Source organism: Bombina bombina, chromosome 3, assembly GCF_027579735.1.
Source record: "Bombina bombina isolate aBomBom1 chromosome 3, aBomBom1.pri, whole genome shotgun sequence".
NCBI classification, from domain to species: domain Eukaryota; kingdom Metazoa; phylum Chordata; class Amphibia; order Anura; family Bombinatoridae; genus Bombina; species Bombina bombina.
Window position 1 is genome coordinate 272,035,084 of NC_069501.1, and position 25,808 is coordinate 272,060,891.

Here is a 25,808-nt window from a genome sequence, read left to right on the forward strand (position 1 = left end):
TTATAATAAAAAGTGTATTTTATTGTTTATTTTATATCTTGCATCTCGCTCATTCACTTACCCGCTCCTCCCACTCATTGCTTCCTCATTTTCAACCAAATTACGTAAACAGCGGTCCCACCCGCTGTTTACGTATAGGCACTGTGCGCTCCCGTGACAATTTTACATTGTCAATTATAGGCACCAAAGACGAACGCATGCGCAATAAGGACATATTACGTCATGAGAAGAGGGTGGGTCCCCCCGTGGTTAGAGCCGTTATTGGCTATTGAGACATCAATCAAAAAGATGAGCAACAGAGCGTGAATGCCGGGCGGAGGACGGTTTAGCCGCAAATTGGTATAAATTTAGGGAAAATAAAGGTATACATTTAGAAAATTTAAAATTGATGAATGAAACTCAGGTTTTTTATTGGTATTTGATAGACTGCTGTTTAGAACGAAGGCTGAGTTTACATTCACTTTAAACCAAGATAAATATTAGAATTCCCATCTAAGTTATTGACACTTATACAGTGTTAAATTATGACAGCCAGAAGAAAAATAATATAACAATATTAACTAAGCCCTTACAATTCGAGGGTTGAGATTAAGCTATCTTTACAATTTTAAGATAACTGCTAGGCTGAAATATCCACATAAATAGTAGGGAATCTTATTTTATAACATGGTAAGCAGATTAAAAAAAACAGAGAGACAGAGCATCTCCAAAGGACCCCTGACATGCGTTTCACCCCCAATCAGCCCGATCGTACATAATATATATAAATATATATATTATATATATATATATGTTATTTTTATATATATATATATATATATATATATATATATATATATATATATATATACTTTATAATATAAATATAAAACTTCCTTTGTGTTTTTAATTGTTAATATAATATTGTTGCCTGTAAGTGCCATACAATTAAATTATATCCACTCTGTTCCTTGTAGAAGACTATTTATTAAATATGAATATATACAATACTTTACCACTTTACCCTACTCTTCTCTATGTAATCATCTTCCTCTAGCACTCAAGTGCTTCAGGTTTCAACCTCATTTCTATGCTGATTACACCAAAATGTAACACTTAGATCCTAATCAATAAAACCCTCAATTGATTTTAATGTTATGCCCAAATCCTATGTGCAATACAAATAATAATCCTATTACCACTCCTGCTACTCTGCCTTTGAGTCATATTGATTTGACATTCTCTCGAAGGGCCTAATCAAACCTCGTCAGCATGGCGAGAAATCAAACTAAATCTTTGGGATTTTTTTAATACCTTGTATTGTAATGTAGGAGTCTCTGTTTCACATGAAGAACACTACATAACAACATAAACACTTTTCAAGATAAAATATGTGTTTCTAAAAAATTTTTTAAGGGACTCGACATACAAACGAGAATTCTTAGAATATGTCAACTGAGCGGCAAGGTTTTGAATATCAGGCCTCCTTACGCCTCATGTTTATTTAGTAACAACATTCTTGTTGGACTTTCATTTTAGCCTTGACACTACTTTAATCCATCATAAATACCCCCATCTGACTAAAATTCATCACTCTTTCATTTTTCTTCCAATTATCATAAGAACAATCATTCTTTGTACAGTGTAATAATACCTTTTTCTTTTATACAGGTAGGGAAAGTTCACAATCCATTAATTTTGGGAATTACTCTTCCTGACCACTAGGAGGAGGCAAAGCTTTCCAAGCCCCAAGAGCTCTATAAAACCCCTACCACCTTACTGGTAATCAATCGTGTCTTTGCTTTCGCTGGAGGTAGGTGAAGAATGAAGGTGCTCCTGATGTTCTTTTGTGAGAAGGGTTTTCAGCCTGAGTTGAGGTCCATTTTCCCTTCAGACTGATGCTGATTGATGGGAGTATTGGGTAGTGACAAAATTACATTTTATGGGAGTTACTCACAGGTGTCACGGGGACCTATCCTTTGCCTCCTCCTGTTGGGTCTTCGGTATACTCCTATTTAATATCACCTGCTATTTTGTGGCACGCTTTAGTTTTTGATCTTTTAATTTAAGTGCACATTTACTTTACGTTTTGAGCACACTATCAAGTTATTTAGTGTGCTCTGTTTTCCTGCACGTTAAGCCTTTTTGATTGATGTTGGGCACTCTGCGGCCTTGATGTTTTCTTAATGCTGTTTTTTAGAGCGGGTAAGCTTTTCTCTTCCTTCAAGAGACTTTTATTAAGGGGATAAAGCCTTATGGTTGTGTTTTTTACTTTGTGGTAGTCCTCACTAATCATGGAACCTTCTGTGTCTTTCCCTGAAATCTCTATAGAAGCTAATTACTCTGATCATTTCCTAACCAATGTAAAGTGTGTATATTGTACACTTCCTGATGCATTGCCTCCAGCACAGCTGTGCAATCCTTATTTTAATAATGTTATGCATTTTAATGCTGCTTTTGTTTCTAAAGGTATCTGTCCTCCTCCTGTTTGTTCCACATATGGGAGTTCTACGGATTTCTCCAGGGCCAGACTGGGAAATCAGGCCGGCCCTGGAAATTTGAATAGACCGGCCCGGTCCAGCCCTACCCCCTCCGGTCCAGCCACGCCCCCTCTGGTCCAGCCACACACCCTCCAGCCACATCGAAAAAATACATGAATTTTTCCTGTGCTTTATGTGAGGCAGTGGTCTTAGCCTACCTTTATCCTCCTTTCTACTGGACCTTTCAGCAGCAGGGTGGCAAGCTGGCAGCTGCAGGTATCCCTCCCTTTCCTCTTCTTCTGTCTCCTCCACTCCGCCATGTCTGCCCGTTCTGTCTAGGGGTGATGTCACTGACGTGGAGGGGCGGAGTTAGAAAGTGTGCTCAGACACAGGAAAGGTACGCAAGCTCAGTACAAGAGATGGGGGAGCAGCAAAAGGAGGTGGGAAGCTCGGTAGTTTATGAGGAGACAGCCCACCCACCACCAATAAAAAATAAATACAAACTTAAAGTGAGGCTAGCCTGCAGGTGTAGAGAGTGGGTTGGGCCAGGATGAATGGGAGTGCACGATGACATCATCGACTGCCGGGCCCACCCCTTCTCTCCCAGCCCATTTCGTTGCTGCTCTCCCTCCACTGCAGATGAGCAGCCTCTGCCAGCCGGCAGCCCACCAGGATTTTTTCCGGTATCCCGGCGGCCCAATCCAGCCCTGGATTTCTCTCAAGGATTCAATAGTTTTGTATGCTCCACAGTATCTGAAATGCTTCCAGCTATACTTCCTGCAAGTAAGTGTAAAAGGTCAGTTCATGATTTACCTTTTACTAGCTCTAAGCCTGTATTAGATAATAACCCGGATCCTTGTTCAGATGATTCGTCCTTAGAAGGCGAGATATTTTCTGATGATCAGGAATCTGTTTCTGATCATGATTCTGAGCTATCCTTTTTTTTTTTTAAGGTTGATGATACTCGTTGCCTTTTTAAAGAGGTAGTTATGTACTTTAGGCTTTCAGATCCTAGGGTATCTGGGGACATGTCTATTTTTCCTAATGCTGTCCCTGAGATAGTTTCTTAGCTTGGTCTAAGCCTGGCAGCATTTTTAATCCTTTGTTTAAGATAATGTATCTTTTGCCAGCCTCTTTTGTTGATCTTTGGGATACAGTTCCTAAGGTTTATGGGGCTATTTCTACCTTGCTTAGATGTACTTCAATTAAGATAGTTCTTCATCTTAAGATTCTTTGGATAAGAATCCTTTCATAGAAGTTTTTTTTTTTAGCAAGCAGGTTTTCATTTTAGGCCTATAGTTAGTGTTGCTTGTGTGGCTTCTTCTGTTTGATTGTATGGTCTTTATGAGCAGTTTTCAGATGTTGTTTCTACTACCAATTTTATTTTTTTACTTTTTGAGTTTGCTGTAGTTTGCCAATGCTTTAATTTACAATGCAGTTATTGACATAATTTAGATTCATTCTAACAGTAAGTAGCAGTTCTTTCTAGAAGGGATTTTGGTTAAAGTCCTGGTCAGCTGATGTGGTTTGTAAATCCAGACTTTTATCTCTTTTTTTTTTGTTTTGGGTTAGATTCTATCAATTCTTATTGTGTCAGGAGGTAGGGGTATCTTTTCTTCCATAAGACGGAAAGTCTAAGGGTAAATTTTAAACTCCTAATCAATTTTCTTTCTTTTTGAATAAGGAACAGAAATTGTCCTTTTTCTCTCAGAATGGCATAGTTCAAATTGGATCAGATTTAGACTATCTAAAAACCCTACTTCCTCATACATGTCAGCATGAGGGTATAGCCCCTGGTCTAGATATTCTGTTCGGGGGCATGTTACACCTTTTTTTAGGAACTTTAGTCCTAGCCTGTTTAGGATTTGTGGGCTCTCAATATTATTTCTCAGGCTTTCTGAATAGGTTTCAGGGTGATGCCTCTCAGAGAAAGGTTTCTTCTGTCTCATTTTCCTAAGGCTCCTTTTTAAGCAAAAACCTTCTTTTAGTCTGTTTTGGATCCGGAATCCATGGTAGTCTTTGTTCTTATTCAAATTTGGAACAGGAGTTGGGGTTCTATTTGAATATTTTCTTTGTTCCAAAGAAAGAAGGGATTTTTAGACCAGTTTTGGATTTGTTAGCTCTGAACAAATTTCTCAGGGTTCCTATTTTCAAGATTGAAACTATTCTGACTATTCTGATGCTTGTGCAGCAAGGTCATTTTATGTCCATAATATATTTTAAGGAAGCCTTCCTTTGTGTTCCTTTTTCACAAAGATCCTATCTAGTTTCTAAGGTTTGGCTTCCTGGACAAACATTTTCAGTTTGTTGCTTTTCTGTTTCATCTGGCTACTGCTCCCAGAATATTTTCTAAAGTTCTGGCTCTTCTTTTGTTGGGGATAAGAGTCAAAGGTATTTCCGTGTTTCCATACCTGAATATTATCTTGGTTCAGGCTCCATCTTTACTTTTAGCAGTGTTTCTCCAACAGACTTTTATAGTTTATTCAGAAGCATGGCTGAATAATTAATTTTGTATGCAATTCTCGCTCCCTAGTCTAGAGTTTCTGTTCTGGGTGTTAAAATAGACTAGTCTCTATTAGACTTTATTAGACTGTATTTATAAGAGGCTGTTTATTAGCCTGTTCATATCTTCATTTTTTTTCTGTGTCCTTCAGTAGAACTTTGCATGTTTTTTTCTGAGCTTAATGTTTGCCGCATTGGATGCTATTCTGTTTGCTTGGCTTCACATGAGGCTTTTTCAGTTTTGTATGCCTCGGCAATGGTACAGGGATTGTATTTGGCTTTCTTAGAGGATTTGTTTGGATCCCAAGACAACTCAGTCCCTGTCTTGGTGGCCTGATCATCTGTCCATTATTCAGGGGGCTTCTTGTGTTTATCCTATTTGGGCTGTACAGATGCACATCTTTCAGGCTGGTGGGTTGTCACCTCAGGAGGTGAGGTTACCAATAAATATTTTGAAACTCTGTGTGATCTTTAGGGCTTTTCAGAGTTGGCCCTTGTTGGAAAGGGAGTCTCATCTGTGTTTTCAGTCAGGCTATATTATAGCAGTAGTATATACAGCTCTGTACTGTTGCCTGATTTTTCAATAAAGGATCACTAGCGCTTTTGGTTTGCCTGCCATTTTTTTGCTTTACAGTAGTATATATCTATATTAGGGGGGAACTTGTCATGAGGAAAGTATATTGTATTCTTTCCTGGGCAGAGGACAATTGCTGTTTAATCTCTGCAGTCTATATTCCAGGAGTGAGTAAATTGGAAGCAGATTTCCTCAGTCATCTATTCCTGCATCCAGGGGAATGGTCTCTTCGTCTGGATGTTTTCAATCAGATTGCGCATCTTTGGTGTTTACCAGAGAAAGTTCTGCTGGCCTTTCTATTGAACTATACATTTCTTCTAGCCAAAATATTTTTCTCCTTTGGTCCTTTTTTCCAAAGGTAATTGCTTGGATCAGACAGTATAGATCATCTGTGATTCTATTTGCTTCGGCCTGGCCTTGTAGAATTTGGTTTGCAGATTTAGTTCAGTTGTTTAGTTGTTCTCCATAGCCTCTTTCTTTGTGGTTAAATCCTCTGTCTCAAGGTTTGTTCTTTCTTCAGGATCTCAACTTGATGGTTTTGGAGATTCATTGGTTAGTTCTTAGACAATGAGGTTTCCTCTCTTTCTGTAGTTGAGACTTTGGTTTAGGATTGTAACCTGTGACAAGGAAGGTTTCCAATAAGGTTTAAAGGTCTTTATATCCCAGTGCATAGTTTATGTTTTTTCTTAGTTTTCTTTTAGAGATCCTAGCATTCTATTTTTTTCTTCAGGATGGTTTAGTTTTATCCACTAATTCTTTGAAGGGTCAATTGTTGGCTCTTTCTGGGGGGTTTTTTCACAGGAAGATTGCTAATCTTCTTTACATTCAATATTTTGATCTGGTTTTAATTAGGATTAAAGGGACAGTCTAGTATAAATTACACTTTCATTATTCAGATAGGACTTTTAATTTTAATCAACTTTCCAATTTACTTTTATCATCAAATTTGCTTTTTTCTCTTGGTATTCTTAGTTTAAACTAAATATAGGTAGGCTCATATGCTAATTTCTAAGCCTTTGAAGGCTGCCTCTTATCATATGCTTTTTAAATCTCTTTTCAACACAAAGAGACAGAAAGTACACGTGGGCCATATAGATAACACTGTGTTCAGGCACAGGGGGTTATTTAAGATTTAGCACAAAACAATGCTAAATTCAAGACAATAGATAATAAACAGTCACAGTCATGTGATCAGGGGGCTGGAAGAAGGTTCCTAGATACAAGGTAATCACAGAGGTAAAAAGTATATTAATATAACTATGTTGGTTATGCAAAACTGGGGAATGGGTAATAAAGGGATTATCTATCTTTTAAAACAATAACAATTCTATGGTTGACTGTCCCTTTAAAACTGTCATCAATCCATTTTTTTTGATTTTCTGATTGTAACCTTAATTTGGTTTTAACGTTTTTTACAGGCTATTCTTGTTCTTTTGTTTTATAAAGTTTTGTTTCTTTTAGCAATATTTCCTGTTATGAACATTTCTGAGTAGTTTGCTCTCTATTGTGTTCCTTCTTATTTTTTTTTTTATTTTTTTTCATCAGGATAAGGCAATTTTGAGGACTAACTTTGATTATTTTTTTTTTTATCTAAATTGGTGTCTTCAGACAAAAATGGTTGTTCCTTTTTTTGTCCTAGGATTTCTATGGAGGCTTCTCCATAATTTGAAAGTTCCTAGTGCTTTGTAGTGTTTTCGGCGAGCACAGTATTTCAGTCAATCCTCTAGTATGTTTGTTCATTTTTCTGGTTCTAGAAGGAAAAGTTAGCTACGGCTGTGTTTTTTTGGCTTTTTGGTGTAACTTTCTTCAATTTATAAGTTTTTATTGGAGTTGGTCAGTCTTAATGGATTTCTGCTTTTTTTTTAAAAGGTTAGTTGCTGTATTTGGGGTTTTTTTTTGCATGAATCTCCTGTTGACCAGGTCTATTAGACAACTATCTGATCTTTTTTTGCATACTTCTGCTGAATTGTATCATTTAAGGTGCTTTTTGCTTCTTCCAAATCAGCCTTTGTTAGGAATTCCTTCAGGTAGTAGTCTCTGAATGGATTTTGTTTTGTTATGTTTGCATGTAGGGATGGGCGAATGTTTCGCAACATTCAAAAAATGAAACAAATTTTAACACGTTTGTTCGTTTCGAATTGAATTTCGAATGTTTACATAACATTCTAACATTCGATTTTCAAATGTTCGGTTTCAAATTTTACGATTACATTCTAAAATATTTGTTTCGAAAAATTCGAATTTATATTTGTAATAGTATTTCTAATGCTTTCTTTAAATGTAATATTCAAATTATGCAATATTCGAATTCGAAAAATTTAAATTTATATGTTTGTAATAGTATTTCTAATGCTTTCTTTAAATGTAATGTTCGAATTATGCAATATTCTATATAGAAACATTCAAAATGATATATTTGTATCTATTATGTATCAGTTTACTAGATTCCCTCCCTACCACATGAACTATTGAACTTCTGAATAGTATTTGTTAAATAGAATGTTAAATTCGAAATTTCAAATGTAGACATTCGATATAATTATAAACATTCGAATTCGAAAGTGACATTCGAAAACTGTAAATAGTATTCGATTATAGAATTTTTAAGCATATTCGTTCATATCAACATTCGGATTTATAAATCGAATTTCGGTAATAACATTCGTTCTAACATTTGAATTCGGAAATTTATACATTCGCCCATCCCTATTTGCATGTCGTTTTTGCTTAATAAAGCATAACGTGTTGTGAAAAAAAGAGTATTTAAATGCTTGCCCCACCTTACTCATGGACTTCTCTGCTTGGGCATTAGTTTCCCGGGAGTAATAAATTGTAGACTCAAAACCTGTAAGAAAGAAAACATAATTTATGCTTTCCTGAGAAATGAATTTATTTTTTTGTGGTGAGAGCCAACGAGACCCCACCCTGTTATTTATTATTATTTTTTTGCAATTCTTTTTTCCATGCTCCTTTTTTTGCTCTTATTACTTTTCCTACTTTTCTTCCTTAGTTATACGTCAGACTGATTACCAGTAAAATAGGAGGGGTTTTATAGAGCTCTTGGTGTTTGGGAATCTTTAAAATATTCACAGCAAAACCAGAGATGCTAAAAATCTATTTATTGATTGTTTAAGAAAACATGGCACACATAAAATTGAAAGAAAAAAAACGACTACATTGTAGACATGTTAGAGATACATCTTACGCATTTTGTCCCTTGAATGACTTAATCATAGGGAATCTTTGCCTCCTAGTGGCCAGGAAGAGTAATTCCCACGAGTAATGGATTGTGGACTTTTACCACCTTGAAGGGCTTAGAAATTAACATACGAGCTTACCTAGGTTTAACTTTCAACAAAGAATACCAAGGGAACAAAGCAAATTTGACGATAAAAGTAAATTAGAAGGTTGTTTAAAATTGCTTGCCCTATCGGAATCATGAATGTTTAATTTTGACTAGACTGTCCGTTTAAGTGTAGGGATAGGCGTTTATACTAAGGGTAGTAATCTCTAGGATCATTCATTTATTTGTTCTGCTTGCACTTGCAGATAGCAATAATGAGTTGAACTTTGATGCCAGGGTAAATTGATTCCTAGGAGATTGCTAGTCAATGTATTAAAGCAAGAGACAATATTATTGCAGTATAGAGCTTGGAAATCTCAAAATATGGAATGGGATGAATATGTAACCAAAAAACAACAGGACAGGACTGCATAGTCTCACAGTCAGAGATGGACTAGATTAGCTGCCTGAAACAAATGTTGGAAAACAATTTTTTAAAAATAAATTATTTATAGGGGCTTTCTTCTACAATCAGTTTTTAAGGCCAGATTACGAGTGAAGCAGCATTTATCTCTCCCACTCGCGTGCTAATTCTACTAAAAGTAAGCTTTTTGCGTACGTCGGGTAGAGTTCATATTACAAGTTGAAAGTAAAAAGTTTTTGCTTGTGCGCTAACCCGATGTGAACAAAAAGCTGAAGTTAGAATATTACAACCGCGATAACGAGAAATCAATGGAGCAAGAAATATGAAGAAAAAAACACCCTACTCGCGCGCAAACCCGATTGCATATTCTCAAGTGTGCTAACCCGACATGAAAATATGAAAATTTCGCATTACAATGTTCTTCACATAGCAGAATATGTTCTATTTATTTATAAATATATATTTATACATATATCTGATGGTATTTTGGTACAATATATATCTATACATATATATATATATATATATATATATAATTATACATAGGTATAGATATATACTGATATATATATATATATATATATATATATATATATATATATATATATATATATATATATATATAGGAATATCTGTTTATAAATACTTAGAACATATACTGCTATGTGCAGAACATTGGAATGTGACATATTTACAGTAAATACACAGTATAATGCTTTATTAAATATGAACATTGCATAAATATGCATTAACATGTTTTCATCTACTTGACTGCAAAGGGCTCCAATGCACTTTCATATATACATACATATACATTTAGACGTGCATATTTATATATCTCAATGTTAAAGTCCTTTGCCTTCCATTTTTTTCTAACACCTGAGACCTCACATCTTTGAGCCCTTATAACTTTTTGAGCAATATTTTTTAATAACTGTATTTTTTATGTGTTTTGTGACACTTTTTTTGTTTTGTGAAATAGTTAACCAGAGCTCTGAGGTTACAAAAGATTGAGTTTACTTTCAGCTTGTAACACGTGCGCTACATCCGACAAATGCAGTAAACAGCCGCAATAAACTCGATATCACTTATGCACGACACTCATAATCTGGCCCTTAATTGGTTATTTATTAGGAGTTAATCTGTATACATCACCTAAGAAAGTACAACCTGCTGAGACACACGATTTTAATTATTCTTTTAACTGACTTTTATTTATATATAATTTTATGAGATGCCTGAGCTTTGATACAGTTAATTGCGCTGCTATTTTACGGTGACCCTCCTTATCTTCCTCACACTCCCACTTTACCAAGTCTATACAAATTTGTATATCTCTATATTTTTAAAGCTTCCTAAAACATATTATTTAGAGATGTGTATACTATTTTTCTTGGCTTCTTTGTCTCATCTCTTATCCCACACCGTTTTCATTCAATAACGTCTCACCCCTCATAATTACAAGGGCCTGGTAGCACATTCATTAAATCATCTGACCTTTGTTCAGTCTTCATTGTGTTTTTGCTAAAATGATATGTCCTACTCGACTGCATAAAATGGTGTTGGTGTTAATAAAAATGGTATTACTAAAGAGAATTATAAATACCTGCTTTTCTTTCATTCTATTATTGGCTCAGTCATTAACAGTGTTAGATTCACTGCAATTATAGATTATCAAAAGATGCTGTGTAAAAAATATTCAATATCTCAGATTCTTACTTTCATCTGAGAATGTATTAAAGGGACAAGGAAGTCAAAATTTAAATTTCATGATTCAGATACAATTTACTTTTATTATCATATTTATCTCTTTCTCTTGGTATCCTTTGTTTAAACTTAGTTCCCCTTTTATAAAAGCATACTTTGGTAGGCAAATAAGTGTGCACAATATTTAGGCACTATATGGCTGTATTTTTGTAACAATATGTCAATGTAATACACAAAGTACCTGATATTAGCCAAGCATTTGAAGCTGTAGAAAAGCTGTAGAGCTGTAGAAAAAGCTGTAATATTGACCTTTTCTGTGAGCAAATGAATAATTGCTGAAGCTAAGTCTATTTAAAAAAAAACAAAAAAACACTGCTCTTTACTTCTAGCTTTATGCTTGTTATCTGCTCATTTATGTCGTCACACGTAATTAAAGGTAATTTCAATGTTCATACCAATACAATCCCTCAGAGTGATGTTACCTTTGTCTGGATGTTTTTCAGACATATGACAGCTTCTCTGTATTTGTTGGTTGCTTCTTCATAGCGGCCTAGTTTGAAAAGCCTGTTGCCTTCTCCGTGTAGCACAGGGACTGCTTTCAGCTTCTCCTCCTTACTAAGAGCCCATGTCTCTCGCTTGTACATACTAGGAGATTCCACCTATGAGAGTTAAAAACACAATGCTGTGATCTCATTAAGCTGCAAGTGTTTAACAGCATGTTCTTGCATGAATCATTTTGTTTTCTACTTGTGTAAACGACATAGGAAGTAAAATATGCCCTACAATGCATATGTATTACTATATGTACTATATTTTATGATTATTATAATCATTTAATTATCATTAGAATGAAAAACATTATTTACAGTCACACAATAATTTAAAAGTTAAAATGAATTCTACCTATAAATAGAATCTGCATCAGTTTCTGAAAATATATACAATATATGTTTTTTATATGGCCATGTGGGCATAAATGCTTTTCTTAAACTATATGTCCAGTTCATGCTTAGTATGCCCATAGTGACGTCACATGTGGCATTACCTACTGGGCATGTAGATGCGTGAAAGCACTGTACTCAATCCTGCATGGCTAGAGTGAATTACAGGGCAGTCTTATGTCTAAGGGAGTAGGCACACAGTGACAGAGAGCAGTTATCATATATTACCTGTTAGGTATTTACACATTTGGTCATTTTGATTTTTTTACTGTTTTTGTAAATGTAAAGGTACAGTAATAATTAAATCACAATGATTTTGTATATGCATTACACTTTTTTTGTTTGTTGTTGCTGGAGCTGTCACTGCTTTTATGGGGATGGGGGTATGGCACGTGATTGGCTGTACTGCACACATGAACATTAAAAAAGCTTTATGTCCAGCAATCCAGGTAAGTATGCATCAATGGGATGCTACTTTATCGTTTTATTACTATGTACGCTACCTATAATATTTGTATACTATAATTATTTAAATGCATTGCAGAAACTGTCACAGTTTACGTTTGCTTTAAAGTGTGTTTTTGGACAGATAATTTTTGATAACTTAAATTTTTAAATTGAGAAAATCTGCTTGCAGATGAGGATGATGATGATAGATAATTATTTATTATATTATTAATATTTAAAAAGTTTTAATTTGCAGGTCGATGTTGGTAAGACTAATGAGGTCATTTGGAAGAGTTAACTGGTAGAGGTTTTGTCGTTTTTTTAAAAACCTTGTGAAAACCTATTTTGGTTTGACCAATTATCAAAATATTCTTCTACACAGATCCTACCAATGAATTACCTTTAGTAGTTCTATCACAAATATAAGAGGCTGGGGATCCTTTTGAAGTTCATCTAAGTCCTCATAGCCTAGGGAGTGATACGCAAACATGTTTGCCAATCCACAGGTGTGCATGTGCCAGTCTGTTGGGTCCTTTCCTTCTGCGATCCGCCGCAGGCTTTTGGAAACAAGCGGGTATAGCCCGGTGTGCTATCAGAGAAATAAAGTATTGATTTCAAGAAACATTCCTTTCTTTTTTTTTTTTTTTTTTAAATAAAAGTAATCCCTTTTTGTCTACAATGGTTTAAACTGTGCATAAAAAACTGCATACTGTGTGAAATAAGATTTTTGCGTGACTGTGATCTCAAATTATTCTTTTAAAATAGCTTTTCTGACAGCCCAATTTATTTAGTATTAAGATTCATTATATTCCTCGCAAAACTGAGATGTTTCTGGTACAGACTCTTAGCAAACACAGTAGGGAAATGAATGTCAAAATTATACCATTTTGTCTTCTACGGTGCACAAAAATGGTCTCTTTTATACATTGTCATTTCGCATTGTCGGGTTGTTACATCAGAAATTACTCTTGATGGCACAAGAATTAACACATCTGCAGACCTGCTGGTTTAATTGAAGTAGGAAAATCTAACACTTGCAGAGCTACTTGGACTTCTAGATTAACCAATACCGCTCCTAAATTCCATAATTTTACTGACAAAAGTAGAGCAGATCATATTTTATAAAGAAAATAATGCACACTATTTTTGAAATAATATAATTTACATAGATATTATATGGTGAACAATTTATAAAGAGAAGTTAAGCGCATCCTGCTTCATTACTGAAAAAAGATAAAGATGTGAGTTGCACAACACGGCACAAAGCTGATATTAAATGTATACAAAATGCATTCAGTCGCCACAGAAGAAAGCTGGTTAGACTGAAACTTTACTATCCGCGTACCCTAGCATTATAATAAGTTATTTATTTCTAAGTGCCCCTGTTAGATATATTAAAGGAACAGTAAAGTCAAAATGTAACTTCCATGATTCAAATAGAGCAGGTAATTATAAACAACTTCCCATTGTACTTCTATTATCTAATGTTGTATATTTTCTTGGCACCCTAACTTTAAATTGCACAATCCAAGAAATTTTCCAGCCACCAAAAAATTGATTAAAAGACCTTTATTGTCTTAAGCAGGGTCAATACAAACAACGTTTCAAACCAGCAATTGGTTCTTAGTCATGTTCAGCTACCTATGTACAGGTGTGCCTTTTTATACCTATTTGACAATCAACAGGTTAAGTAACACTGCCACCTAGTGGACTATTCACAATACACATGTCTCCTAACACTAAATTACAAGTGTTAATAAAAAATCTTCCTTTACAATCTGTGTTTATTACATGTGTATTGTTCAATATATATTCATTTTAAAATTGAATTAAAAACAAACTTATACATAATATAAAAACTCTATTTCAGAATCATGCAACATAAATATTTAAAAGGATTACTTAGAGAAACAGTGACCAATCAAAATCTTTATTTAGCCCTTTAGGTTGTAAAGCCTCCAATTTTCTTATCCAATACATTTCTCTTCTTTTAAGTATTAATTCCCTATCACCTCCCCTCCTTGGTCTCGTCACATGTTCTATAACTTGAAAACGTAATTGACTTATATTATGCCCCATGGAGAGGAAGTGATAGGAAAGTGGGGCATCTTTATTATTGGTTCTGATATTAGATTTATGCTCAGTTATTCTTTCCCTGACCTCCCTATTCGTTTCGCCAATATAAATTCTGGCACATGGGCATTTAATGATATAGATTCCATAGGTGCTCCTACAAGTTAAATATTCCTTGATTTTATATTTAGTCACATTTATAGGGTGGAAAAAATTCTCACCTTTAATCATGAAACTACAGTGACTACAATGTAGACAAGGATAACACCCAGTTTTGTAGGATCCTATTCTGGTCTGTATACTCCTCTTACTTCCACCTATATCAGCACGTACCAAAACATCCTTCAAACTGCTACTTTTTTTGTATGTTGTCATTGGTTTTTCCTGAAAATCCTCAATCTGAGGGTTACAGTCTCTCATAATGTGCCAGTATTTATTAATTATTCTTGAGATTTTAGGACCTAAACTGTTAAATTGGGTTGTGAAAATCATTCTGTTATTTTCTTTGTTTTTGTTCTTATTGGTTTGTTTATTGCTATTGTTTATAGATTCAAGTTGATCATTAATTAATTTTTCTGGATACCCTCTTGCCTTAAATTTATTTGCCATCTCATTTATTCTCTGATTACATCTCCCTTCATCAGCAACAATTCTTTTAACATGCATAAACTGACTCCTTAGTATGGATTCTAATATATTAGCTGGATAGAAGCTATTAAAGTGTAACACCTTATTTTTGTCAGTGGGTTTGATGTATAAGTCTGTATTAGGAAATCCCTTATCAATATATACAAGAGTGTCCAGAAATTGAACACCTGTCTCACTCATGTTTAATGTAAATTTTAAACCTGATACTGCAGTATTCAAATGACTGACAAACTCCAATAGGCTGCCAACGTCCCCCAACCATATGCCAAAGATGTCATCTATAAATTTATAGATGACATCTTTGGCATATGGTTGGGGGACGTTGGTAGCCTATTGGAGTTTTTTAGGCTTCCGTGCCCCTGAAGTTTGGTGAGTGGTGCTGGCTTCCTTTGAAGATTGTTGTGATTTGATTAAGCCTTGGAAACCTTTGCATCCCCACAAAAGAGAAAGACAATACACAGAGTAATAATGGCTGAAAGCAATATAGAAATGGGTCCAAAAATATTTGCTTATGATGATGAATCTGCACAACAGGTATATGCTACAGTTTTGGGAAACAGATACTTTTTAAAACTTGCACCTGGTGAAGTAACTGGTAGAAATTTTGAGAAGAATAGCAAGAAGAAGATGATTTTGGAATTGCATGCATTAACACTTGCTGAGTATCACAAAGTCCAGCGCATACCCAGGGGTTTAAGAATGTCAACATGTCCTACCTTATTTTCAGATTGTAAGGACTATTGTGAGAAATTTGAGAGTATCCTTAACAAATGTTCTGATCATTTAATTACATGGACAGTAGAGTATGCCCAGATGGAAATTAACAGATATAAGGAGACAATAAATAAACAGAAGGAACAACTAATCCAACACATACCTTTAGATGAATATAATAAGCTGATGTCTGAAGTAGAAAAATCGGTACAGGAGTACAGAAAACAATTGGAAACTCGGAAGAGATCTAAATTTATCTGTGATGAGCAAGATTACTCATCTGGTATGGTCTATAGGTGGCGGCAGAGGAACAGCAATCAAGGCCCACCTAACACTGAAAACGAGACCAAAGGAGGAGAGGTAGAAAGTGCCAGGCTCAGGATGACAATAGCAGTAATAGTGGTTCAGAATCATCTACAAGGTTTTTTAACCAAGGACTCGGACGTAGACCAAACCGCACCGGGTGGAAGCATAGGAAGAGGCGCACACTACCTGACGTCACAATCAGGCCGACAGAGGGCTCGACGGTCACGGGGATATCAATGCGGATACTACCGCTATTGACATCTACTGAGACAGAGACACCAGCAACGAAAAGGTATGATGACAAAAAATATGTTAAATTAAAACATATGGGCACTCTAGTTGAGAACAAAGTATTGCACAGTAATAAAGGGAACTTATGTCCCAATATGGGATATAATCCGGTTAAATGCTATAAAGACACAAGCACTGCTAAACTGGTGAAAGGTATTTGTACCAACGATATGAACTCTAGACCATTGAAAAAGTAAAGATGGACATTCTCCTGAGTTACTATTCAGCATTAATGACGGAAATCTTGCTGAGGGGTTTACAAGAAATATCTCTAATCCAGTTGTACCAGAGAATACTATTGAAATTGAACACACTGTTGATATGCTTATTGTTCAGGCCAAAATAATGGGAATGTTTTAAATGATTTGGGCACTAGCACTTTAAGAAATTATGGCCTAGATTTAGAGTTGGGCGGTAGCCGTCAAAACCAGCGTTAGAGGCTCCTAACGCTGGTTTTTACCGCCCGCTGGTATTTGGAGTCAGTCAGGAAAGGGTCTAACGCTCACTTTGCAGCCGCGACTTTTCCATACCGCAGATCCCCCTACGCCATTTGCGTATCCTATCTTTTCAATGGGATCTTTCTAACGCCGGTATTTAGAGTCGTGGCTGAAGTGAGCATTAGAAATCTAACAACAAAACTCCAGCTGCAGAAAAAAGCCAGGAGTTAAGAGCTTTCTGGGCTAACGCCGGTTTATAAAGCTCTTAACTACTGTGCTCTAAAGTACACTGACACCCATAAACTACCTATGTACCCCTAAACCGAGACCCCCCCACATCGCCGCCACTATTAAATTTTTTAACCCCTAATCTGCCGACCGCACACCGCTGCCACCTACGTTATCCCTATGAACCCCTAATCTGCTGCCCCTAACACCGCCGACCCCTATATTATATTTATTAACCCCTAATATGCCGCCCCCAATGTCGCCGCTACCTACCTACACTTATTAACCATTAATCTGCCGACCGCACCGCTACTATAATAAATGTATTAACCCCTAATCCGCCTCACTCCCGCCTCAATAACCCTATAATAAATAGTATTAACCCCTAATCTGCTCTCCCTAACATCGCCGACACCTAACTTCAAGGATTAACCAATACCGCTCCTAAATTCCATAATTTTACTGACAAAAGTAGAGCAGATCATATTTTATAAAGAAAATAATGCACACTATTTTTGAAATAATATAATTTACATAGATATTATATGGTGAACAATTTATAAAGAGAAGTTAAGCGCACCCTGCTTCATTACTGAAAAAAGGTAAAGATGTGAGTTGCACAACACGGCACAAAGCTGATATTAAAAATATACAAAATGCATTCAGTCGCCACAGAAGAAAGCTGGTTAGACTGAAACTTTACTATCTGCGTTCCCTAGCATTATAATAAGTTATTTATTTCTAAGTGTCCCTGTTAGATATATTAAAGGAACAGTAAAGTCAAAATGTAACTTCCATGATTCAAATAGAGCAGGTAATTATAAACAACTTCCAATTGTACTTCTATTATCTAATGTTGTATATTTTCTTGGCACCCTATCTTTAAATTGCACAATCCAAGAAATTTTCCAGCTACCAAAAAAATGATTAAAAGACCTTTATTGTCTTAAGCAGGGTCCATAATACAAACAACGTTTCAAACCAGCAATTGGTTCTTAGTCATGTTCTAACGCCGGTATTTAGAGTCGTGGCTGAAGTGAGCGTTAGAAATCTAACGACAAAACTCCAGCCGCAGAAAAATGCCAGGAGTTAAGAGCTTTCTGGGCTAACGCCGGTTTATAAAGCTCTTAACTACTGTGCTCTAAAGTACACTGACACCCATAAACTACCTATACACCCCTAAACCGAGGCCCCCCACATCGCCGACACTCTATTACATTTTTTAACCCCTAATCTGCCAACCGCACAATGCTGCCACCTACGTAATCCCTATGAACCCCTAATCTGCTGCCCCTAACACCGCTGACCCCTATATTATATTTATTAACCCCTAATATGCCGCCCCCAATGTCGCCGCTACCTACCTACACTTATTAACCCCTAATCTGCTGACCGGACCGCACCGCTACTATAATAAATGTATTAACCCCTAATCCGCCTCACTCCTGCCTCAATAACCCTATAATAAATAGTATTAACCCCTAATCTGCTCTCCCTAACATCGCCGACACCTAACTTCAAGTATTAACCCCTAATCTGCCGACCGGAGCTCACCGCTACTCTAATAAATTTTTTAACCCCTAAAGCTAATTCTAACCCTAACACCCCCCTAAGTTAAATATAATTTTATTCTAACGAAATAAATTAACTCTTATTAAAAAAATTATTCCTTTTTAAAGCTAAATACTTACCTGTAAAATAAACCCTAATTTAGCTACAATATAAATAATAATTATATTGTAGCTATTTTAGGATTAATATTTATTTTACAGGCAACTTTGTATTTATTTTAACCAGGTACAATAGCTATTAAATAGTTAATAACTATTTAATAGTTACCTAGTGAAAATAATTACAAAATTACCTGTAAAATAAATCCTAACCTAAGTTACAATTAAACCTAACACTACACTATCAATAAATTAATTAAATAAAATACCTACAATTATCTACAATTAAACCTAACACTACACTTTCAATAAATTAATTAAATAAAATACCTACAAATAAATACAATGAAATAAACTAACTAAAGTACAAAAAAATAAAAAAAACTAAGTTACAAAAAATAAAAAAATATTTACAAACATTAGAAAAATATTACAACAATTTTAAACAAATTACACCTACTCTGAGCCCCCTAATAAAATAACAAAGACCCCCAAAATAAAAAAAATGCCCTATCCTATTCTAAAATTAAAATAGAAAAGCTCTTTTACCTTACCAGCCATGAAAAGGGCCCTTTGTGGGGCATGCCCCAAAGAATTCAGCTCTTTTGCCTGTAAAAAAAAAAAACATACAATACCCCCCCAACATTACAACCCACCACCCACATACCCCTAATCTAACCCAAACCCCCCTTAAATAAACCTAACACTAAGCCCCTGAAGATCTTCCTACCTTATCTTCACCACACCGGGTTCACCGAACGATCCAGAAGAGCTCCTCCGATGTCTTGATCCAAGCCCAAGCGGGGGGCTGAAGATGTCCATGATCCGACTGAAGTCTTCATCCAAGCGGGAGCTGAAGAGGTACATGATCAGGCTGAAGTCTTCATCCAAGCGGGAGCAGAAGAGGTCCATGATCGGGCTGAAGTCTTCTATCAAGCGGCATCTTCAATCTTCTTTCTTCCGGATCCATGTTCATCCCGCCGACGCGGAACATCCATCTTCACCGACGACTTCCCGGCGAATGACGGTTCCTTTAAGGGACGTCATCCAAGATGGTGTCCCTTGAATTCTGATTGGCTGATAGGATTCTATCAGCCAATCGGAATTAAGGTAAGAAAATTCTGATTGGCTGATGGCATCAGCCAATCAGAATCAAGTTCAATCCGATTGGCTGATCCGATCAGCCAATCAGATTGAGCTCGCATTCTATTGGCTGATCGGAACAGCCAATAGAATGCGAGCTCAATCTGATTGGCTGATCGGATCAGCCAATCGGATTGAACTTGATTCTGATTGGCTGATTCCATCAGCCAATCAGAATTTTCTTACCTTAATTCCGATTGGCTGATAGAATCCTATCAGCCAATCGGAATTCGAGGGACGCCATCTTGGATGACGTCCCTTAAAGGAACCGTCATTCGTCGGGAAGTCGTCCGCGTCGGCGGGATGAACATGGATCCGGAAGAAAGAAGATTGAAGATGCCGCTTGATAGAAGACTTCAGCCTGATCATGGACCTCTTCAGCTCCCGCTTGGATGAAGACTTCAGTCGGATCATGGACATCTCCAGCCCCCCGCTTGGGCTTGGATCAAGACATCGGAGGAGCTCTTCTGGATCGATCGGTGAACCCGGCGTGGTGAAGATAAGGTAGGAAGATCTTCAGGGGCTTAGTGTTAGGTTTATTTAAGGGGGGTTTGGGTTAGATTAGGGGTATGTGGGTGGTGGGTTGTAATGTTGGGGGGGTATTGTATGGGTTTTTTTACAGGCAAAAGAGCTGAATTCTTTGGGGCAAGCCCCGCAAAGGGCCCTTTTCAGGGCTGGTAAGGTAAAAGAGCTTTTCTATTTTAATTTTAGAATAGGGTAGGGCATTTTTTTATTTTGGGGACCTTTGTTATTTTATTTGGGGGCTTAGATTAGGTGTAATTAGTTTAAAATTGTTGCAATATTTTTCTAATGTTTGTAAAAAAAAATTATTTTTTGTAACTTAGTTCTTTTTTATTTTTTGTACTTTAGTTAGTTTATTGCATTGTATTTATTTGTAGGTATTGTATTTAATTAATTTATTGATAGTGTAGTGTTAGGTTTAATTGTAGATAATTGTAGGTATTTTATTTAATTAATTTATTGATAGTGTAGTGTTAGGTTTAATTGTAACTTAGGTTAGGATTTATTTTACAGGTAATTTTGTAATTATTTTAACTAGGTAACTATTAAATAGTTATTAACTATTTAATAGCTATTGTACCTGGTTAAAATAAATACAAAGTTGCCTGTAAAATAAATATAAATCCTAAAATAGCTACAATATAATTATAATTTATATTGTAGCTATATTAGGGTTTATTTTACAGGTAAGTATTTAACTTTAAATAGGAATAATTTATTTAATAAGAGTTAATTTATTTCGTTAGATTTAAATTATATTTAACTTAGGGGGGTGTTAGTGTTAGGGTTAGACTTAGATTCAGGGGTTAATACATTTATTATAGTAGCGGTGAGCTCCGGTCGGCAGATTAGGGGTTAATAATTGTAGGTAGGTGGAGGCGACGTTAGGGGCGGAAGATTAGGGGTTAATAAATATAATATAGGGGTCGGCGGTGTTAGGGGCAGCAGATTAGGTGTACATAGGTATAATGTAGGTTGCGGCGGTGTACGGAGCGGCAGATTAGGGGTTAATAATAATATGCAGGGGTCAGCGATAGCGGGGGCGGCAGATTAGGGGTTAATAAATGTAAGGTTAGGGGTGTTTAGACTCGGGGTACATGTTAGAGTGTTAGGTGCAGACTTAGGAAGTGTTTCCCCATAGGAAACAATGGGGCTGCGTTAGGAGCTGAACGCTGCTTTTTTGCAGGTGTTAGGTTTTTTTTTCAGCTCAAACAGCCTCATTGTTTTCTATGGGGGAATTGTGCACGAGCACGTTTTTGAAGCTGGCCGCGTTCGTAAGCAACGCTGGTATTTAGAGTTGCAGTGGCGGTAAATATGCTCTACGCTCCCTTTTTTTGGAGCCTAACGCAGCCCTTCTGTGAACTCTAAATATCAGCGGTATTTAAAAGGTGCGGGGGAAAAAGCACGCGTAGCTAACGCACCCCTTTGGCCGCAGAACTCTAAATCTAGCCGTATGTTTTTTCTAATACTTGTACTGTTTCTAATGATAATGAAAACACATGTAATTCACTTAATGAAAGCACATGCACTTTACCTAATGATAACGCAAGCACATGCACTTTACCTAATGATAATGCAAACACATGCACTTTTAAGGACAATCACTTATATAATACACAAGATTTGTACTCTGCACTTAAAAATATTGATCAACACTTTAAAAATCAGAACACTAGTGATAATTTAATTTACAATATTTCAAATTATGACCTTTCTGAAAATGAACAAAAGATTTTAAACAAAGGCCTATCCTTTTGCCTACCTGATAAGCATGATGAATTTGTTATCCAAAAGGGTCTTGAGAGATTTTATAGAAAATTAAAACTTAAAATTCATTTTTCAATGCTTGCAAATATACCAGATCCTATTGGTTCACAAAAGGTACAGGTGACACATAAAAATGTGAAATTTAATGAACCTAAGGAGTATGGGATTAAAGTAAAAAGTAAATACATTCCCCCTACCCAACACAGTGTCACAACTTTTTCTAAACTGGTGCAAAAAGAGGTAGATAATTTACTAAGAAGGAACAAAAATAGGAAATTAATTCAAGCTAGCAAAGAAGAGAGAGAGAGTCAGTTAACAAACTAAAGGAGAATAAAGAAATAATAATAAAGGAGGCGGACAAGGGTGGATCGGTTGTACTGCTTAATAAAGTGGATTATATTCAGGAAATAGAGAGACAATTGAATGATTCCCAAATATATAAGCCACTTATGGGAGATCCAACTATCCAGATTAACAAAGAAATAGAACATATAACAAATCAAGCTCTAAAAGTGGGTGTTATATCAGAAAAATTCAAAGAATCATTGATAAAGAAAAATCCAATAAGACCGTTTTTTATATATTACCTAAAATTCACAAAGATCAATCACATCCACCTGGCCGCCCCATAGTGGCAGGAGTAAACTCAGTATTTTCTAAAAATGCTATATTCTTAGACAAAGTACTACAGCCCTACCTCCCAAAATCATCTTCGTATTTAAGGGATACAAATGATTTTTTAAATAAATTAAAAGATCTAGGTTATATTGGTGATAAATGTATATTATATACACTGGATGTAACCAGCCTTTATACTTCAATAAAACATACTAGTGGGATTTCAGCAGTAAATCACACATTGAGGATGGAGAATAAATATGATAAGGAAGAGATTCAGTTTTTGGTTGACTTACTTTCACTAATCCTTTATCATAATTTTTTTTTTGTTTCAGGACAATTTTGTTTGCAGCAGCAAGGAACGGCAATGGGCTCCAACATCGCCTCAACCTATGCCAATATCTATATGTCCCATGTTGAGGAGAGGTTTGTGTATTCACACAGGCTTTTCTTACAGCATGGTGCTGCTTGGTGGAGATTTATAGATGACATCTTTGGCATATGGTTTGGAGACGTTGGTAGCCTATTGGAGTTTGTCAATCATTTTAATACTGCAGTATCAGGTTTAAAATTTACATTAAACATGAGTGAGACAGGTGTTCAATTTCTGGGCACTTTTGTATATATTGATAAGGGATTTCCTAAGACAGACTTAAAGGAAAGAGAAAAAATTATGAACAGTGCTTGGCCTATATTAAAATATAGGATAGCTAGGAATGTAAAACAACTTAGTAAAAAGTGCTAAATATAATGCTTCGAGGTGATAAGATATAAAATATTTATTAATACATAAATAAATAGATGACAACAGACAATTTATCTTAATTTGTGTACTTAAAGTAAACTAAATAAAAAATAAAAATAGCAATGGTTATTTTAAAAGTCAATAAAATTCTAAAGAGGGGAGGAGGTCTCCTCAACCTCTAAATTGCATTACTACCACTTCGGCTATTTGAGTGAACCACCTTCAAATATAATATTATTATTATTAGAGCCAGCTCAAATAAAATATCATCAGTTGTTATTGGCAAAAATGTTGCAATTATTCTTTCGCCTTAGCGTTTAGTTAATTGTTGCAATAAATAGGTCTATTTCAGATTTTCAGCAACAAAGTCCCATAATGACTGGAGCAACAAAGATATCTGTTTCAAGCACCAATGTCCTTGTAAAATATGTAAACAGTCTATATGGGTGCTGATGGTAGAAATAAGTCAATTAGTAGCGGGTTAAGCCTTGTAAATCATATATATTCAGGAGCTGTTCGGCATTTAAAAGCTATTGAACACACTTCCGCAAATAGTGTACAGTGAAAGTCAATATTATAACAAGCGGGTATACTTTACCGGACCCCTGTTGTTTGGACTACAGCGTCTGTAGTCTTATGTCTCCGCGGTCTGTCCTGGACCCATCGGCAATCAGTCTCACCTCTGACCTGATAGTATGATGACGTAACGGTTTCTTCGTTAGTGTAGATCAATACCGTTTCAGTCACTCCGGGTGTCTGATTTACTTATGGGGTTAGCCGGTATCCCTTCCGCTTGTGCCAATTGCTGATCCACTCCAAGTTCTTGCGGTCAATTTATCCGTATTGCACTCTGCGCAGAGTATTAGGAATTCACTGGCTTTTGCTGATTTTAGTTGCCAGTTCGGATGAGGATAGTCTTAGTGATAAATAATCTTCTTTGCTCCTTGAATCAACGTCTACGCGTTTCACCTCAGTGTAGGCTTTATCAAGACCGATCAGTCTTGAAGCATTATATTTAGCACTTTTAACTAAGATGTTTTACATCCCTAGCTATCCTATATTTTAATATAGGCCAAGCACTGTTTATAATTTTTTCTCTTTCCTATATGTTCACCCTAGAATAATTGTGAAATTATTCTGTTTAAACAGCACATAGGGTTGAAAGTGAGGCGCTTCTTAACCTTTTCTATACTAAGACAGACTTATACATCTAACCCACTAACAAAAATGTAAAGGTGTTACACTTTAATAGCTTCCATCCAGCTAATATATTAGAATCCATACCAAGGAGTCAGTTTATGCGTGTTAAAAGAATTGTTGCTGATGAAGGGAAATGTAATCAGAGAATAAATGAGATGGCAAATAAATTTAAGGCAAGAGGCTATCCAGAAAAATTAATTAATGATCCACTTGAATCTATAAACAATAGCAATAAACAAACCAATAAGAACAAAAACAAAGAAAATAACAATGATTTTCACAACCAAATTTAACATTTTAGGTCCTAAAATCTCAAGAATAATTAATAAATACTGGCACATTATGAGAGACTGTAACCCTCAGATTGAGGATTTTCAGGAAAAAACAATGACAGCATACAAAAAAAGTAGCAGTTTGAAGGATGTTTTGGTACGTGCTGATATAGGTGGAAGTAAGAGGAGTATACAGACCAGAATAGGATCCTACAAAACTGGGTGTTATCCTTGTCTACATTGTAGTCACTGTAGTTCCATGATTAAAGGTGAGAATTTTTTCCACCCTATAAATGGGACTAAATATAAAATCAAGGAATATTTAACTTGTAGGAGCACCTATGCAATCTATATCATTAAATGCCCATGTGCCAGAATTTATATTGGCGAAACGAATAGGGAGGTCAGGGAAAGAATAACTGAGCATAAATCTAATATCAGAACCAATAATAAAGATGCCCCACTTTCCTATCACTTCCTCTCCATGGGACATAATATAAGTCAATTATGTTTTCAAGTTATAGAACATGTGACTAGACCAAGGAGGGGAGGTGATAGGGAATTAATACTTAAAAGAAGAGAAATGTTTTGGATAAGAAAATTGGAGGCTTTACAACCTAAAGGGCTAAATAAAGATTTTGATTGGTCACTGTTTCTCTAAGTAATCCTTTTAAATATTTATGTTGCATAGTGATGTTGAGAACCTAAAATTTTCAGTTTGCGAACGGCGAATGCAAACTTCCGCAAATGTTCGCGAACGGGCGAACCGGATGAACCGCCATAGACTTCAATAGGCAGGCGAATTTTAAAACCCACAGGGACTCTTTCTGGCCACAA

The 25,808-nt window shown here is 35.8% G+C and overlaps 1 protein-coding gene across 1 annotated transcript in view; it reads right to left on the reverse strand.

The window, feature by feature from the left end:
• AIPL1 (aryl hydrocarbon receptor interacting protein like 1) overlaps positions 1-25,808 on the reverse strand; it is a 200,365-nt gene that overhangs the window by 43,771 nt on the left and 130,786 nt on the right. The window contains exons 4-5 of the mRNA XM_053704603.1: positions 12,738-12,926; positions 11,432-11,608 (exon numbers count right to left, since the gene is read on the reverse strand). Of these exons, the coding sequence (XP_053560578.1) occupies positions 11,432-11,608; positions 12,738-12,926 (366 nt within the window). The remainder of the gene's footprint in view (positions 1-11,431; positions 11,609-12,737; positions 12,927-25,808) is intronic.